Source organism: Acanthochromis polyacanthus, chromosome 1 (genome assembly GCF_021347895.1).
Source record: "Acanthochromis polyacanthus isolate Apoly-LR-REF ecotype Palm Island chromosome 1, KAUST_Apoly_ChrSc, whole genome shotgun sequence".
In the NCBI taxonomy this organism is placed as follows: Eukaryota; Metazoa; Chordata; class Actinopteri; family Pomacentridae; genus Acanthochromis; species Acanthochromis polyacanthus.
The window spans coordinates 9,137,612-9,156,629 of record NC_067113.1 but is presented as its reverse complement, the minus strand read 5'-3'; the positions used below and the strand labels follow the sequence as shown (position 1 = coordinate 9,156,629).

Sequence of the window (19,018 nt, the reverse complement as noted above, 5' to 3'; positions counted from 1 at the left end):
CATAAATATATAAAAATCTGGAATTTTCTAAGTCCTCACCTGCACTGGAAACACACTCATCTGTCTGTTTTCCATCGATCACAGCAAACGTCTCTGATTGGACGGCTGCATCCTTCATCTCTTTGCTCTGTGGCGGCACTACGATGGGAACAGGAACCTGGAGGAAACCGGACAGAAGAGTTTAAGTTGCTGCTGCAGACACTCAGTGGGATTAATCACTCAAATGTCACAGGTAATGTAACATAGCGGGACGTACAGGCATGGGCATCGCCATGGGAACTGGCGTGTGCTGGGAGTACATGTTCATAGGCACTGGAATGAAGACCGGCACTGGGACTGGAATCATGAACACCTTCACCTTCTCCTCTCCTGCTGAGGATGGAGGTGGAAGAGGGAGACAATCGACAGTTATTCCTGTGTTGAACTGATTTTAAAAAGAATAAGAAGGTGCAGATGACCAGCTCACTGTCTCACAGATAATCTAAATGAATAACAATCTGGTGCAACAAAATGCACCTTACAAGTGACAAAAACAGGTGTGTCAAACTCATCTTAGTCCAAGTTCCACATTCAGCCCAGTTTGATCTCAATAACCAGTAAAATCACAGCATAAAAACCGATAAATAACCACAACTCCTAATGTTCCCTTTGCTTTAGTGCAAAAAAGTTCTAGATCACAGAGTGTCTATAAAGGAACACATCTAGTCATCTGGAACTGAATGATGTAGTGTTTTACTTTAAAAAAGACAAAAAACAACAAAAACAAGACAAAATATTACAAAAGTGAAACACAAAACGACAAAAGTGAGAAACAAAGTCACAAAAAATGAGACAAACGACAACAACCAAAACAAAGAGAGACCAAAAACTCGACAAAGTTACAAAGCGATACAAGCGGATTTTGGTTGATTTTTATGTGAACGTTCTTGAAGAAAATACTAGAAGTTTTATTGATATATATGGAATCACTTTAGATATTTTTAGGATTTTTTGGGAAGATTTTAATAATTTTTCTCGAAAATATCTGCAATTTTTCGATTTTTATTTCTTGCCAAATTTGGGGATTTTTTTTTAAAATAAAACTTTTCATGAATTATTGGAATTTTCTTCCTGAAGGTTTTGCAAATTTTTATAAACTTGGGGGATTTTTTGCAGATTTTTTTTGATTTTTTTTTCAGACAAGGAAACACTATTTTTGGTGCCCGTAAATGAGGACAGCAAGAGGGTTATAACATCTCAAATTAGGAGGTTACATGAAAGCAAAAATCGATTTCTGAGTGATAAAACTGCTTTTTTTTAGTATGTCAGGCTTATTTTAAGACACCTAAACTGGACAATCCTGGTAAAATGTAGCTTAAAATAAGTTTTACCAGCTAATTTTAAGATCTCAATATTCTAAATATAATCTTATATCAAGAAATCTTATCTAGCCATTTTTCACTTATTTCAAGGTAAAAGTTCTTTGAAAATTTTTGTCCTTGTTTTGAGAAGAGCACTTTTCCCCCCAGTGTATTAAATATGCTTCAAAAACATTTTGAGGATGGACAGTTTATCTTCTGTTGATTTCACTGTGAGGGAATGAAGTCAAAACACTTCAGTGCCACCTTTAAACATCTGCTGACCACAGAAAATCTTAAATTGTACTTAGAACTCCTTATACTGCATATACACCAACTGTCTTATAAATATATACAGAATCTTTGACTTAGAGGCAGCTTTTACATTTATATATAAACATGAGGAAAATCAGTGAACCATAAATACAAATGCAGTAGCATGCTTAAGCCAGTAGGTGTAGCCATAGTTCGTGGGGTATTTTATGCTTCAGAGAGCTTTGTTTTCCCATCATTTGTCCTTTCTCTGCTGTCATGAATGGCTTTATTATTTAAGGAAGTACAGCAACTGTTTAAAATGCACTTTAAAAGACAATATTTGCATCTTTAAATGACAGCAGTGCTTTGTGAAGCAGACAAGTTGTAAGTCGACTTCTAACGCTCATTCCTCAACACAGTCCACGTGTATGTGAAACAGGATGAATAAAACATGAGACAAACTGCTGCAAACATTTTTCTTTCTCAAATTAAATTTATTGACTTTTTTTGCATTTAACAAAAAATCTTTTTCAGACGATGACAGTATATTTTCAGAGCAGAGAGAAAATGTAACACGCACATATCGCAAACTAGTTTTAAAAAAAAAAAAACTACAACATACAATGAACTGTTCAACAAGTAAAAAAGTAAACTTCAGAGATGCAGTTCAGAACGGGAACTGACTCAAGTCCAGAGGAAGAGTCGAAGTCGGCCTCGGTTCACGCGATTCCATCCGTGGTGAGGTACAGAAATAAGTGACATTCATATGGAACAAAGTATAACAATACAAATAAGTTATCCGGACATCCAAATGAACGCTGTTCAGTTAAGAAATTCAAGTGACTGCAGGTTTTAGTGTCATAGACGAATGTCAAAATGAAAGGTGAGTTAAACTATCATGAATGAAACACTTCAGCTAGTTTGGTCAACATGTTATTGAGAAATTCAAACCAAATCACATCCTATAATCTGTTTATTCCGACTTCTTTGAAAGGAAAATTTCAGCAAAAACTTCTAATTTCATTTCCTGACAATCTTAATACTGCATAACCAAGTGCCTGCTTTGAAATGTGAGCAACATATGAGCATCTTTAACCCTCCTGCTGTCTTCATGTACAGAAAATAGTGTTTCCTTGTCTGAAAAAAATCCAAAAATTCAGCAAAAAATTTCCAAAATTTTTGAAAATTTGCAAAAACTTCAAGAAAATTCAAATTATTCCTTAAAAGCTTTTTTGTCAAAAAGACACTTTTTGTAAATATTTTCAAAAACTAGTAAAAATCTGCAAAAAAAAATCCTAAAAATGTCTAAAGTGATTACATGTATGTCAGTAAAACCTCTAATATTTTCGTTAAGAACATTCACCCAAAAAAAAAAAATAAAAAAATCAAGCAAAATCCAGCGAATTTCGCTGGATTTTTGGTTGATTTTTTGGGTGAATGTTCTTAAACATTTTTTTTTCCACCCAAAAATGCTCAAAAATGTCCCAAAATGTTAACTGTGATGTTTCAGACTTTAAAATGCATCAGTCTGACCTGCAGGACAACACGAGGGTTAATAGCACAGCTGCCTGGATCAAGCGTCATTCCCTGTTCTGCACATTTTCATTCGTCCAGTTGCGTTTGGTACGAGCTTACGAGTCAGATTCAAACGCGTATCAGAAACCGGTGTGAAGTGAGCGCACGTCTTAGGATATGAGGGCAGTAAAAACACAACCACCCGGCAAAAACACGGCAGCAGAGTCCATTTACACAACAAACACACAAAAAAACGAATATTAGATGAAGTTTGAGACACTTGAGAAGGTACCGTGATGGGGATGAGCTTTAATGGCACGTTTATGCATTTTGACACATATTTATTAATGAGGTAAGATGTATTTTTTCCTAAACGTGTTACAGTACAGTCTGTAGGTCAGTGACGCATGTAAAGGCAGGACTTCAAGCTCGTCTTTTTGAGTTCATCTGAGTGAATTAACGAACAAAACACTCTCAATGGAAAGAAGATACAGAGAGCCATGCAAATCTGTTCCCGCAGAAAGGACCATAAATACTGCAATCTTCAGATTCTTACAAAAATACAGAAATACCCGACTGAGTGCAAACTTTCTCTGCACTGCCTGTTCACAAAACAACTGAATGAAACTACTAAAAACTGTCCTTTCTTTGCTCTCCATAAGGTTCAGTGTAAACAGATGGCAGGTTAAGTAGTGTGCAGGAGTTTTTATCTGAGTCCACGGTCAGAGTAGAGGACGACGTCTGATGTCAGCAGATCAGGAGGCTGTGGAGAGAAAAACTCGGGTGACATACTCAACCCTCTTAAGAAGTCAGTTGGAAAATGCAGAGATTTGGTTAAGTTAAATTGGCACACTGTTGGTGTTATTTGGACTAAAACAACATAATGACCGGCTGTGGTCACTGTCAAAACACCAAAGCTTGAGTACTGAACTTTATTTATTGCATGTTTAAGTCAAAACTTTACTCTGCTATTTGTCTTATTCAGGAGGCTCACCTTGAGTTTCCAGTTCAGGAACTGATTTGTAGATGAGTCGGGTGTGGTAGAGTTCAAAGCAGGGAACAGGACAGAGACTGGGCTCTCCTGAACACGTTTTACAGTAATACGACGTCTGCCTCCTTGTTGTCTCGCTCTTGTGCTCGCAATCCATCATTTCAGAGTGTTCCTCCTCCTTTCTCTCCTCACTCTTCTCATCCGGAGAGGTTCCTCCTTTCTCCTCCTCTTCCTTCTTTTCTTCTTCCTTCTCGGGCTCCTCATCCTCGTCCATCTTCTGCTTCTTCCTCTCTGGCTCCTCTTCCTCTGCCTTCTTCCTCTTGTGCTGTGAGCAGACCTTGCAGTCAGAGTCCGTCTCCCTCCTGCCCAGGAAATGGCGTCCAGTGAGGCGTGCTGGAACGCCGTTACACGGCTGAACTTCTGCCTGAGGTTTAGGTGACGGCGCTGGAGATGTGGATGCCTGAGAGGACGGTTGGTCGGACTGCGAGGAGCTATCTAGCAGAGCTGGTGCAATTATTAGAACAGCTAATTGTGAGCAACAAATAAAAAAAATGAACCCATAAATAAATAAACCCACAAATAAAATGAAGGAAAAAGCAGCCATGGCTTTAAAACTAGCTAATGTATTATTATTGTCAGTGCTTGGTGAGAGAAACAGCTGATTAATGTGTTAAAACTCAGCAGGGAACGCTAGAAATGAGTGAGTAACAATAATATGTCCTGGCATAGAAAACGATACTTTATATGAAACAGAAGGAAATTGCTGCTCTACAGGTGTGGACACAAAACAGTAACGCTCAGGCAAGGCCAGTACTGTTTACAAGTTAAAAGCAGCTTTTTCTTTGATTAAATTGAAATTTTAACTATAACCACGTCATCTGATTTGTGTCAGAGGAAAACATTAAAACACAGCAACAGCTTCAGAGTGAAACCTCCATTACCAAATCTGTTTGGTAGAAAAGCAAAAGAAATGTTCAAAATTTAATATTTTTTCTGAAAAAACAGATTTTAAATATTAGAACTGCACATATGTTTAAATGTCTGCTGGTGTTCACCTGGTATTTCTCCATTTTTAGTGCAGTTTACTGCCTGGATGCTGCTGAACAAGTTTGAACTGTTAAAATCTACATGTGAGTCCAGCTGTGAAACAAACTGCAGTTACCTCCTGGTTCTGGGGAAGGCGTGGGCAGCTGGCACATTATTTCTTGGTCCATGGTGAAGGGTCGGCACAGAACTGACTTGTTCTTCATCTGGCGCCGGCGGGATGCAGGAACACGCATGGCGTCAGTCTGAGTACTGGCCTGTATGAGCATTAAACATGAAACAGCAATGACACACAAGAAGAGCTTATTCTTTATCAGGAATAAAGAACATGACCAACTAATCCAGAGACACAAAGCTTTCTGTGACTTTTGGAAACTTACACCATGGGTGTTACAGAGAACTGGACGCTAGACTGAAAATTACTTGAATGAACGATAACAGCTGTTGGCAGCTGGAGGTTTCCTGTCTACAGCTTTACAGAAATGTTTTTTAAAACGGTGGACATTTTCTCATCACAATACTACAAGAAGCCACTGGGAAAACTGTGAGCAAGGCAGAGTGATGGAACAACGTCCTCTCTCTAAATACAGCCTCGCTCTGTACGCCCGGTTTAAACTGGTCCCTCGACTTCACCATCAAACTGAAATCTGATTGCTTATGCGCGCCGACAATCAGCCGTCTGTTGCTGAGGTCGTTCTGTGGGTTGTTGGTGTCGTCTACTAGATATAATCTAGAGGTTCACATTTAAGTGAAGAACTAGAACTGTCTGCTTCAGGTTGTTTGAACTGTAAATCATGTCACATCACTTTGTTAGACACATTGTTCATCACTCAATTTCCCATTTCAACACATTTTCTCACTAAGTCGCATTCAATGAAGGCTCTATATACCTACACATATATACTATGAACTGAGCTTATCTTTGACCTGTTAAACTCTACTTTTGCTTTTACTATATGACCACCATATAAACCCTGATGGCAGAAACGTCATCCAGATCCAGAAGAGAAGTTTAACTCTACATTCAGATGTGCACATGTGCCCAACTAAAGTCTAGTCAACTAAAGGTAAAAACAAGAGGTTGCTGGTGACACGAGATCATAAATCTGCAACACTGCAGCTATTCTTCACATTTAAAGGCCTTGCATAACAGAAAATAATTACAGTGCCTTGTGAAAGTACTCGGGCCCCTTGAACTTTTCAACATTTCGCCACATTTCAGGCTTCAAACATAAAGATATATAATTTTAATTTTTGTCAAGAATCAACAACAAGTGGGACACAATCGTGAAGTGGAATGAAATTTATTGGATATCTTAAACTTTTTAACAAATAAAAACCTGAAAAGTGGGGTGTGCAATATTATTCAGCCCCCTTGCATTAATACTTTGTAGCGCCACCTTTTGCTGCAATTACAGCTGCAAGTCGCTTGGGGTATGTCTGTGTTGCTTTTACGCCAAACATATCATTTTACATTGTGGCCAAAAAGTTCGATTTTGGTTTCATCTGACCAGAGCACCTTCTTCCACATGTTTGGTGTGTCTCCCAGGTGGCTTGTGGCAAACTTTAAACGAGCCTTTTTATGGATATCTTTGAGAAATGGCTTTCTTCTTGCCACTCTTCCATAAAGGCCAGATTTGTTCAGTGTACGACTGATTGTTGTCCTATGGACAGACTCTCCCACCTCAGCTGTAGATCTCTGCAGTTCATCCAGAGTGATCATGGGCCTCTTGGCTGCATCTCTGATCAGTCTTCTCCTTGTTCCAGGTCAAAGTTTAGAGGGACGGCCGGGTCTTGGTAGATCTGCAGTGGTCTGATACTCCTTCCATTTCAATATGATTGCTTGCACAGTGCTCCTTGTGATGTTTAAAGCTTGGGAAATCTTTTTGTATCCAAATCCGGCTTTAAATTTCTCCACAACAGTATCTGGGACCTGCCTGGTGTGTTCCTTGGTCTTCATGATGCTCTCTGCACTTTAAACAGAACCCTGAGACTATCACAGAGCAGGTGCATGTATACGGAGACTTGATTACACACAGGTGGATTCTATTTATCATCATCAGTCATTTAGGACAACATTGGATCATTCAGAGATCCTCACTGAACTTCTGGAGTGAGTTTGCTGCACTGAAAGTAAAGGGGCCGAATAATATTGCACACCCCACTTTTCAGTTTTTTATTTGTTAAAAAAGTATAAAATATCCAACAAATTTCATTCCACTTCACGATTGTGTCCCAATTGTTGTTGATTCTTGACAAAAAATTAAAAATTTTATATCTTTATGTTTGAAGCCTGAAATGTGGCGAAAGGTTGAAAAGTTCAAGGGGGCCGGATACTTTCACAAGGCACTGTAGTCTGATAAAACAAGTCCATGCAAAGGCAGAAAGGAGGTTAAAGACACGACCTGGGTCAAAGTGAATAAAAAAACTAAATGAGAAAACTAAACTAAAAACTTTAAACGAGATCACTAAAACTCCCCCAAAGGAAAGCAGCACTCCCTCATTTCAGAAATTGTCACTTTTAGGTTTGTTAATGGAATCACAGCAAAGCAAGCCCCATAAACTGAAGAAGGAATAGCATTAATACTGAAATACCAATTCACAACACCAACTAATTTACACTCTGCATTTAATCAGTCTGGGGTCTCTTCAAGAAAAGCTATTTTTGCAACCTTCTTAACTTACAACATCAATCTATTTTGTTCAGTTCAAGATTATTTCAAGTTCAAAGAACAACAAAACACTGAGCAGGAACTACTTTTTCAAAGAGAAAACCTAACCCAGTGCTTTCGTGTAAGTTTTTCCATTTATCACAGCTTTGGTTTGGACTTGGTCATGAATATAATGTCTGCTTGTTTGATCCTTTTCATCAATGAACACTCCAGGTTCTCAGCACTAGAAAGTGACACCACAGTCACTTTCTAGTGCCTGCAAATAATGTGACTGACCCTTATTTGAGTCGCAGTGATTGGGCAAGAGCAGCAACTCCAGCGAAGGAGTGTTGTGGGAGCAGTAATGTTTTGAAAGATATGCCAGCAGATCTCCAGAATAAAACACAGTATCCTTTAATGATATTTGATCAAGACCTAAAGGTGTACACAAGTGTGATCAGAAGCAAAAACACACACACACACAGAGTACGTACGTGGTCGAGGTGTTTTCCATCTACACTTGAGGTTGGAAGAGCTCCTAGAAGACAGCAAAAAATACACACTGCTCAATGCTTTAGCACAGAAATAAACTACAAGCTGATTAAATTCAACACACAAATGATGGGTCTATCACTAAAGGCAGCAGAATAATATGAGGTGAATATTATTGTCAGCTTTTGTTAAAAATAAATATCCATACTCTGTTAAAAAGTAGAAACACTTCAGCCAGAGAGGGTTAGCAGGTCTGGTGTTACTTTTATTTCTTGAGTCTTTTTCCTTCCATTAATTGCGGTCTAGACGACTTAACATGTAGAAAACAGCAACCACATCTGAGGACAGCTGCTTAATAATTAACACAGACTCTGTACAGCCTCTTGTTCTGTTCACATTCTTACAACTAAATGTCCTCACGGTTTTACTCACAGTTCTGACACATCACATACATGTTTATTTACACGACTGACTACATTTCCTGTGAACACCTTCTGAACGATATCCAACATCATCACTGTAGGACCCAAATAAGCCGGATTAAAGACTCGGACTGAGTGGATCTTTCTTCCCGACAGTATGAGTGGAAGGACGGCCACTCTCAGGTATGAACTAACCAGCCAGAGCAGTATCTGCCGACCCGCTGGGCTGCGTGGCAGAGCCGTTGGCCAATGAGACGACATCTGCTATGACAGGATTCATCTTTGAGGAGTGGTGAGGCTGGGTTGGAGCTGGAAGAAGAGGGGAAACAAGGGTTTGAACCCACGATACCAACCCAAACTACACTTTAAGGTCATTTCAGCATTGGCCTGATTCTTTTAAATTTCCAAGGCTTGTTATTGTAAAAAAAAAAAAAAAAAAACGTGTCGTAGCAACATATGTCTCTCTGTTGGTTGGGAAAACAACATTTCAGATAGGAGATTTTAACGAGCACGTAGACTTCATCACTGCATAAAACTAATTACCGTATGGTGTCTGTGGGGCCGTTCCGGTGCCGTTACTGCTGCTGTGTTGATTCGTCTCAAAGTGAAGGTAGCAGTACTGCAGCAGACACGGCAGGTTACAGAAGTTACGGACCGAACCCAAACACTGCAGCTTCTCCGTCATGTAGCCCTGCTTCCTACAGCTGTCACATCGACCCATCTGCACCGGAGAGGACACGAGCAAAGAAAGAACAGATGCAGAAAATGAAGATGCTCCATTTGGCTGGATGTTATGCGACATTCAGTGCAACGGCTCTCACCCCGTAGTAGAGCACAGTGTACTGGGACATGCAGTGGGGTCTGCAGAACTCCTCCATCTTCCCTCCATAGTGGCTGTGCAGCATCTTCTGGCTGATGCCGGAGCAGTAGGTGCAGGGATGCCAGGGGTGATCTTTGTTACGATACGTCACGTCATGTTTGAAGAGCAGCTTACAGTCTGGAAAGCAGGACGAACAGCAAACACCTTATGAGAGCAATTGCTTTAACGTAATGGAAGATTAGAGCTGCAGTTCCTCACAATTTTCAATCCTTTTCTTTTCCAAGAGGAGTAACATGATCTCTGGGTGACCATTTCCGAGTAGTTAAAATTACATGTATGATTCAGATGCTTCTATTTTTCTCTATATTTTAATTGCTCTGTAATGTCATGCATTATTTGTAAAGCTTTTTTGTCACAATGCTTGTGTTTTTAAGAATATATATATATATATATATATATATATACACACACATATATACCGGTCTTTGCAAAAGTTCTGTTACACTCGGTTTCATGATCTTTAGAGACGTTTACATGTCGGAGTGAAAAATTCCATTAAATAAACTGAAAGTTCTACCTTATAGGCAGGTGTCATTAATACAAATTTGTTCTCAAGAATGGTGAAGATCTGAACGATCTTCACCATTCTTGAGCCTCTCCGCGACTCTGTGGACGGTCATCCGGCTGATGTTCAGCTGCTTGGCTCTGTCAGACTTGTTGTGGCCAGCATGAAGGAGAGCAGATATCTCAACTGTTTTGACTTCCATCTTGATACAACTTGCCCGGAGAACAAATTTGTATTAATGGCACCTGCCTATAAAGGTAGAACTTTCAGTTTGTTGAATGGAATTTTTTACTCCGACATGTAAACGTCTCTAAAGATCATGAAACAGAGTGTAACAGAACTTTTGCAAAGCCTGGTGTAAGTCACTATCTGCTAACGGGTAAAATTAGATTTAATATTTCAAAAAGTCATTTCTTAGGACTATTGTTCAGAAAATGCGCCTTAAAAATAGTTTAGACAAAATAATAAAGTTATAGGAGATAATAGAAACAATTCCATGTGTCAGTTCTAATGATTTCTCGAGAAAAACAAGGTTATATTTTCATAATCGATGAATTACGATGGTGCTGAGTGTAACAATTCTGATGAGCCACATTTGGAGTTCACCTGCTGCTTTCCAATTTGCCACAAAACAAACTTTATTCTGAAAAACAGATATTGACCTACTAAAAACAAGTCTAACTCGATTCGAGAGCATATTTATTTAATAAAAAACGAAAGGAAATTACAGCCCTTACGCATGTTATTGCGTCCGTCGAAAAATCAAGTCGGCTGTCAGTCTGGATATCTCAACAAAAAACAGTACAACGAAACATTCTCTGCAATCAATCAACCCACTGAAATATTTCCGACTGAAAAATAAATCATTTGTGGCCAACAGCCCGTCTGTGATCAAAATATATCGATCATATGATAACTAGATCGCGGTCTGTCAAAAAATAACGTACATAAGACGTGGTGTTATCTGCTAGATGTATGGGTCCACGTTGACAGGCCATTTATCAAAAACGTGCCTAGTTTACTATCTTTTCATATGTTTCTATTGTTAAGGCAATCATCAAAGTGTAATAAAATGTCCTTTGATTAATCAATAAAAGAATTTGAATTTCTAGATGATTTGTTACACATTATTACTCCTTAGCAGATTTTGACTTATATATATATATATATATATATATATATATATATCCCCTTAAACTTCAGTGTACCGCCGGCGGTACACTTACTAATTTGCATAGGAATTTAAAGAATGTCCGAAGGCTGCAAACGCGATTATACAAACACTATACGCCGATGGAAAGCTTAGATTCTCATGAATCCGCCGGTATAAACCACTTTCAGATGTGATCACCACAGCGGGTGAGAAAAACACATTTGTCCGACAAAAAAACGAATATCCATCCATCCTTTCTCTGTACACGGCTTCAACGCACACAGCGCGACTCACATTTCCGGATTCATTATTACACACAGATGAAAATATTCCACAAAAAACGGCCATAATCCAACCTTGGACATCCAGATGACACAAGCCAGTAAACTATTTTGTCCAAAACATGTCCTGAAGTCGGTATAAAATCCACGAATCGGTCGTTTTCAAGGAAATGCACCTCGCGATGCGCGTCCAATATTCCCTGTACTTCTCGTCATATTTTTTATTTACAAATAGAATATTAGCGATTTTTTTGTACTGAAAATGGCTGGAATTGACTGCAGCTTAAAGGGATATATATATATATATATATATATATATATATATATATATTTATATATATAATATGTTCTTTAAGTTGTTTTTCGTGGCTTTTTATAGAGGACAGTGGAGAGAGAGGAGACATGTTGCACTTTTCCACTAGCACCTACTCTGCTCGACTCTACTCAGTTTCTGAGGGTTTCTCCATCAGGGTATACACACGTGGACAAAATTGTTGGTACCCCTCAGTTAAAGAAGGAAAAACCCACAATTCTCACTGAAATCACTTGAAACTCACAAAAGTAACAATAAATAAAAATTTATTGAAAATTAAATAATCAAAAACAGCCATTACTTTTGAATTGTTGATTAACATAATTATTTAAAAAAACAAACTAATGAAACAGGCCTGGACAAAAATGATGGTACCTCTATAAAAGATTGAAAACTATTTGACCAGAGTGACATGATTAACTCAGGTGTGTCATTTAATTGACATCACAGGTGTTTCCAAACTCATAATCAGTCAGTCTGCCTATTTAAAGGGAGACAAGTAGTCACCCTGCTGTTTGGTGAAAAGGTGTGTACCACACTGAACATGGACAACAGAAAGCGAAGGAGAGAATTGTCCCAGGACATCCGAAAAAAAATTATAGACAAACATCTTAAAGGTAAAGGCTATAAGACCATCTCTAAACAGCTTGAAGTTCCTGTGACAACAGTGGCTCATATTATTCAGAAGTTCAAGACCCACGGGACAGTAGCCAACCTCCCTGGACGTGGCCGCAAGAGGAAAATTGATGACAAATTGAAGAGACGGATCGTTCCAATTGTATCCAAAGAGCCCAGAGCAACCTCCAAAGAAATTAAAGTTGAACTCCAAGGCCAAGGTACATCAGTGTCAGATCGCACCGTTCGTCGTCGTTTGAGCCAAAGTGGACTTCATGGGAGACGACCAAGGAGGACACCACTGCTGAAAAAAACTCATAAAAAAGCCAGACTGGAATTTGCAAAAATGCATGTTGACAAGCCACAAAGCTTCTGGGAGAATGTCCTTTGGACAGATGAGACCAAACTGGAGCTTTTTGGTAAGGCACATCAACTCTATGTTCATAGACTCAAAAACCAAGCATACGAAGAAAAGAACACCGTCCCTACGGTGAAACATGGAGGAGGCTCAGTAATGTTTTGGGGCTGCTTTGCTGCATCTGGCACAGGGTGTCTTGAAAGTGTGCAAGGTACGATGAAATCTGAAGACTATCAAGGCATTCTGGAGAGAAATGTGCTGCCTAGTGTCAGAAAGCTTGGTCTCAGTCGCAGGTCATGGGTCTTCCAACAGGACAACGATCCAAAACACACAGCCAAAAACACCCAAGAATGGCTGAGAGAAAAGCGTTGGACTATTCTAAAGTGGCCTTCTATGAGCCCAGATCTGAATCCCATTGAACATATGTGGAAGGAGCTGAAACATGCCATTTGGAGAAGACACCCATCAAACCTGAGACAACTGGAGCTGTTTGCTCATGAGGAGTGGGCCAAAATACCTGTTGACAGCTGCAGAACGCTCATTGACAAATACAGAAATCGTTTAATTGCAGTGATTGTCTCAAAAGGTTGTGCAACAAAATATTAAGTTATGGGTACCATCATTTTTGTCCAGCCCTATTTCATTAGTTTGTTTTTTTAAATAATTATGTTAATCAACAATTCAAAAGTGTTGGCTGATTTTGATTATTTAATTTTCAATAAATTTTTATTTATTGTTACTTTTGTGAGTTTCAAGTGATTTCAGTGAGAATTGTGGGTTTTTCCTTCTTTAACTGAGGGGTACCAACAATTTTGTCCACGTGTGTAGTACCTGGTACTATATTAGTACCTAGTACCAGCTTCTATTTTAGCACCTACTGGGCCAGGGTTCTAATCAAGCTGAGTTGAGTCAAGAATGTGACATCTACAGAGTGCAGGCCACTGATTGGACAGGGAGTGATGACACACGGGAGTGACTCCTTCATGACAACAAACCAACCATTTAAAAAAAAACAAAAAAACAACAACCTTGCAACAGTGACGGTGCGCATTGATCTTCAGGGAACTTGGCAAAATTTGAATGTGGCAGCAAGGCCTGTACTGTGGGCGAATGAAGAGCTCAAGACTTTTCTGTCTTTGGTGGCGGACCAAAAAATACAGAGGGAGCTGGACGGTGCGACTCACAACGAGAAAGTTTATCAGGAGGTCTGATGTTAAGAGACTTCCAGGCCGCCGTGCCATGACGAGTCCACCCACGATGAGGTGGTACTCAGTGGTAATGGAAAATGACCTGAACCAAGTCGAGTCGAGCTGAGTAGGTGCTAGTGGAAACGTTCCTGTGGGGGGAAGAGTGGGGGAAAGACATGCAGCAAATAGTCATGGGTCGGCCCCTGTTTACGGACCACCAGCTCAACCTGTGGAGCTACCCGGACACCTCAGTTTCAATACAATTTAAAATAAAACATTCAAAGAAAGCAGAACGCAAAATGAATGCTCTGTTCACCATATTAGTGTTACCACGACTAGGCAATTTAATGTGATTTTTTTTTTACACTGTAGGACTTGTATTGGTGTATTTCAACTTCCCTACGGTTCAGGAGCTGCTAGAAGGTCTATGTTTGGTATCATCTTCATGCCAGATAATGAACCTCCACCTACAGCAGCCAACGATATTGCCACTATCTGCACGGCTGCAACACTTGTCACCTCCATACTCAGCCAGTGGTTGCATCAGATGTTTTTTTGGCATCTAATTTTATGTCAAACCATTCAAGTGAACTTACTTTGAACTCTTGAGAAAATCTCACTAGAAAAACAGTGACAGATTTGGGAGCCAAAATATGAAAATGTTTTTTTGCAAAGCCTGTTGCTTTATTTAGATGACTGATCATTATAAAGATTTGATGCAAACTGTCTGGAATCTAAAAAACAATCTGCGTGACAACAAACGAGCAACTGATGGACTGAAGAAAAGAAATGGGGGAAATAAGGTCAATAAAGCCCACTGAATTGAAAAGCACAAAACAGACATTCTGCATCTGCATGAAAAAATAACTGTGTAGAAGATAAAAGAAGACTCACTTTCACTGCAGAAGACCAGGTCCTGCTGGTTGTAGCTGATGGTTTCAAAGAGTACTTTTGCTAGTTTACAGTACTCGCACAACGCAAGGATGTTTTTCTGGGCTTTATACTGCTCACAGCATGTCTTACTGCAGAACATAGAAATACGACCCTGCAGGGAAAAAGCACGAACATATTGATAGTCAAAGAGTGCTGCACAAGTCACACAGCTGGGTGTCTGAATGAGCATGAATGCATCTCTTACTTGGTGACTGAATAGCAGCGGCTTGCTGTTGAACTGTTTGACGCACTGATGGCAGGTCAGCTTGGAGATGTCAGCTGCTCCACTGTCAGCTGGTTTCTGGGGCTGGCTGGGGGGTGGTTTGGCCTGGGCTTGTCCAGGGACAGAGGGGGACCCCATGGGAGGGAAAGGAGTCACTAGAGGTGGCACTGAGGTATGACCGGGATGATGGCCTGGGTACGGGGCTGAAGAAGGGAAGTCCTGAGGGATGGGTGGGACCGAGCTGGCTCCGGCAGAGGGCCCCGCTTTGGGTGCATCTCTGACGGAGGAGTCCCTGAGAGAGGAGGTTCCGTTGGTCAGGTCTGGTGGAGACGTGTGACCAGACTTCTGCAAAACACAGAGCGACAACAACAGAAAGTCAAATCCAACAGAAGACAAGTCAACAGCTTTGACAGACAAAAAAAAACATCCCACGGTGCTGATGCTTTACCCTGTATATAGACACACAGGAATAGGAGCAGAAGTTACGTATCGTTCCGTCCACCATGGCCAGATGATACTGAGGAACGGCGGATACTTTGCACAGGCTGCATGGGAATGGAGTACCTGCAGGAAAACAGAGAAATTAAAAACACTCAGCTGCCATGATGTGCATTCACATCATGTATTGTGATACAGACCAGAGTAAAAGATTTCTGCCTGGTGTTGCATTTAAAGCTATGCTGGGCAAGATGCTTTGGGCAAAAATTGCATACAAACCTTCAGCATATTCTAACTTAAGTGTTCTAAGGGGAAACTAGACTGTTGCACCTACTCCTAGCTCCACCTCTTTAGAAAATTGCACCCAGTGTTAGCTGATTTTAGTGAATCACAGGATGTTTCCATCAGGGTAGGTGGAAAATTATTCAAAGCAACAAAGTCTGTGATGACAGCAGGATGTGGTGACAGAACGAGTTGGAGGGAGGACGGTCACTTGGGAGATCTGGGTTTGAATAACGGGTGAAGCTGCAAAATAATGTGGACTTTTTGTTTGACTCGTGCATCTGAGGGTAGAAGGAAGAGCTCACAGAGGAGGGCTGCATATTTTAGTCCTGATTATTTTTATTTTTTTGCCTTTTCTAGATTTCTTCCAGCTGCAGCTTTAAGTGCCTCTATCTAAATTAACTGTAAAATGTGAGGAGTGTCTGTCTGTGTCTTACCAGTGAGAATATGTTGTGGTGGCCGACTCTGTTCCACACAAGCAGGGGAACAGTAAAGCTGAACTTTGCCTTTTTGGTCTCGCTCCATGATAGTCGTGGACACTACCGCAATTATGTGACAGTAGGCACACTCAACTGTCTTTCTGCAGGTCTGTGTAAGAAAATAAACAATTAGTTTGAAAGAGATTTACATTTGATTAAAGCATATGAGGTGCTGGGTGTGATTTTCTGATGGCACATGAGTTCTAAGCCATTCAGCTAAAATGTTTAATTACTTGTTGAAAATACATCCCCTGTCAAAAGTTTTAGGACATGTTTTCATTCAAATACAGTAGAACCTGTCCTACAACTTTTGACAGGGGGTGTATCTACCAAATTTGGTACACATATGCAGCACATCAGGCTGAACAAAAAAGTCAGTGACAGCCACATTCCAAACCCAACAGGAAGTGAGCTATTTTGCGTTGAATGTCAGATTTTGCCCATTTTTCATTTTTTTCTAGAGCGAACTCCTCCTAGGGGGAAAATCCAATTCACCTCAAATTCAACCAGTACATAGAGGAGGCCTTAATGAGCCAAAATTATTAAAACCTTTTTCCAAAGTCAAAGGGCGTGTCTGTGGTGACCTCTGGAATTTTGATCCTTCGCCATGAAATTTCAAATGCTGTGTAAATGCCCTGAACATGCTCCAATCTGCCTGAAACTTTACATGTATGATCAGAGTCCTGCCCTGATCACATCCTTAAGATGAAATACACCCCCTGTCAAAAATTGTAGGACAGGTTCTATTTTATTTGAATGAGAAAGTGTCCTGAAACTTTTGACAGGGGGTGTAGGTAGCAGAGTGGTCCCTCGGTTACGTTTCAGACCCCGAAGTAGCAACCATATTTATTTTATCATTTATACTTACTTTAAGGCTACATAAACCCTTCCCACACACCACAGAGCAACACTACGCCCAGCGATCAGACGTCGATGTGAAATGGACAAAACGAGATGCTGAATGCTGCTATAGACAGGAGACAGAGGAGACTGATGCTACGATCGCTGAGCCAATCAGAGCCCAGCGCTGAACGCTACGCATTTTACTTCAATTAAATATTCTTTTAATATGTTTTAATTACAATTTTTCATATATTTAAAAAAAATAGGCTTGGAAAAGCTTATTTAAAAAAAAATTAAAAATAATGAGCGATCGCAGAGCCGGTCGCTATGGCTGTACCGCTGTGCTGCAATGCACCATGGGAGTTTCGGTGTTGGGGGTTTAAATGTGATTATTGTGGTTCATGTTAGTGTTACAGTGATATCAGTGTTTGTGTTTTATTTTGTTTTTGTGGTTTAGTCAGCCTAGTTTAGTCTGGTTTAGTGTTCTGTTACCAGGACTGTGAGTGTGTTTGATCACTTTCTGCCACATTTATGATACTACTGATAACTGTGTGTCAAAATAAAAGCATCTGTTAGTTGCAGAGCGCATAAAACATAGATATCCTTTCTTCAGTGTCGTTTTTCAATGCAGCTTGCAACAATAACAAATATATAAAGATATCAATATACTGAAAATCCTGCGATAAAAAAAAATTCAAAAATCCACGATACAGTGAGACTGGAAAAGTGAACGAGGGACCACTGTGTAGCTTAAGTAGTGTGTAATCTCCATGCTCCAAACAAAACACACAATTATTTTTAAACAAAACCAACAGAAACTATTTTTGCCGTACCTGTTTGTAGGTGCCGATGCAGGTCGGACCACAGAAGTTGAGCTGAGATCTGTCAATTGTGAGCGTCTGACAGGAACCTGAGTTGCTATTACAGTAAAGTCCGCAGCCTTCACAGCAGTTCATAGCTAACTGACGCATCTTGCGCCAGGATACAAAACAAGCATCGCTGCAGAGTCTGTGAAGGCGGCCTTGATGGGTGACCTCGTGTTCAATCTGCTGCAGAGATGATCACAGTCAAACATGAGGACAACGGCTCACGACTTAAACTCAACTAAAACCTCTTTACTTCATCAGCTCTTAGTCTCTTACCTTGTTGGTGACTTTGCAGACACTACAAAAGGGTTTTTCTGGCTGGTACTCCACTGGTTTCTCAGGCGGCTTCTCAGGCTTTTTCTCCAAACGTTTGTCGATAAATTTTTCAGGAGCCTTGTTGGCCTGTTTCTTCTTATGTCGAAAGACAGACAAGCAGAACTGGCCACAAAAGTGCATTGAGGTGCCGTCGTCTGCTGGAATTGTGATCATGTCCCTGGGCTGAAAGATTTCCCTACAAAGATGGTAACACAGGTAATAAATATAATGGTAAAAAAAAGAAAATCAAAACTAGATCTACAAGCCTGGTGAAGCCAAACATACTTCATACTCTGTCTAGGACAGCATGACACAAAACATTAAAATAAGGGAAGACATGAAGCTGCAAGCAAAACAGGAGAGCTTGTAATGATCCAAAGTACTTCACGTTATAAATCACTGACGGTCACTGGACTTAATTTGAGAGCGCTCACTGCAAATACGAGAATAATTTGCAAGTATTAACTGGGGCTTTAGACAGTACAGTTACTTAGCAGACATCAGATATGGACAGATATAATAGTGGAATTTATTAAGTTAAATATTCAATCCAAATTGGCTTAGGCTGCTCTTTTGTTTTGTTATTTATTTTAGCCTTTATTGGACAGTGTATAGAGACAGGAAATGTGGGGAGAAGAGA

The 19,018-nt window shown here is 40.0% G+C and overlaps 1 protein-coding gene across 6 annotated transcripts in view; it reads right to left on the bottom strand.

The window, feature by feature from the left end:
• si:ch211-266o15.1 (zinc finger MYM-type protein 4) overlaps positions 1-19,018 on the bottom strand; it is a 49,013-nt gene that overhangs the window by 13,134 nt on the left and 16,861 nt on the right. For 4 of the 6 annotated variants that reach the window (XM_022201638.2, XM_051950616.1, XM_022201632.2 and 1 more), the window contains 13 exons: positions 18,340-18,574; positions 18,031-18,246; positions 16,313-16,463; positions 15,604-15,719; positions 15,138-15,500; positions 14,894-15,044; positions 9,529-9,704; positions 9,251-9,428; positions 8,903-9,016; positions 8,288-8,331; positions 5,261-5,399; positions 257-372; positions 40-157 (listed from right to left, as the gene is read on the bottom strand). In XM_022201638.2, coding sequence (XP_022057330.2) covers positions 40-157; positions 257-372; positions 5,261-5,399; positions 8,288-8,331; positions 8,903-9,016; positions 9,251-9,428; positions 9,529-9,704; positions 14,894-15,044; positions 15,138-15,500; positions 15,604-15,719; positions 16,313-16,463; positions 18,031-18,246; positions 18,340-18,574 — 2,117 coding nt within the window. The remainder of the gene's footprint in view (positions 1-39; positions 158-256; positions 373-5,260; positions 5,400-8,287; positions 8,332-8,902; positions 9,017-9,250; positions 9,429-9,528; positions 9,705-14,893; positions 15,045-15,137; positions 15,501-15,603; positions 15,720-16,312; positions 16,464-18,030; positions 18,247-18,339; positions 18,575-19,018) is intronic. The other 2 variants (XM_022201633.2, XM_022201634.2) reach the window with 2 other exon arrangements.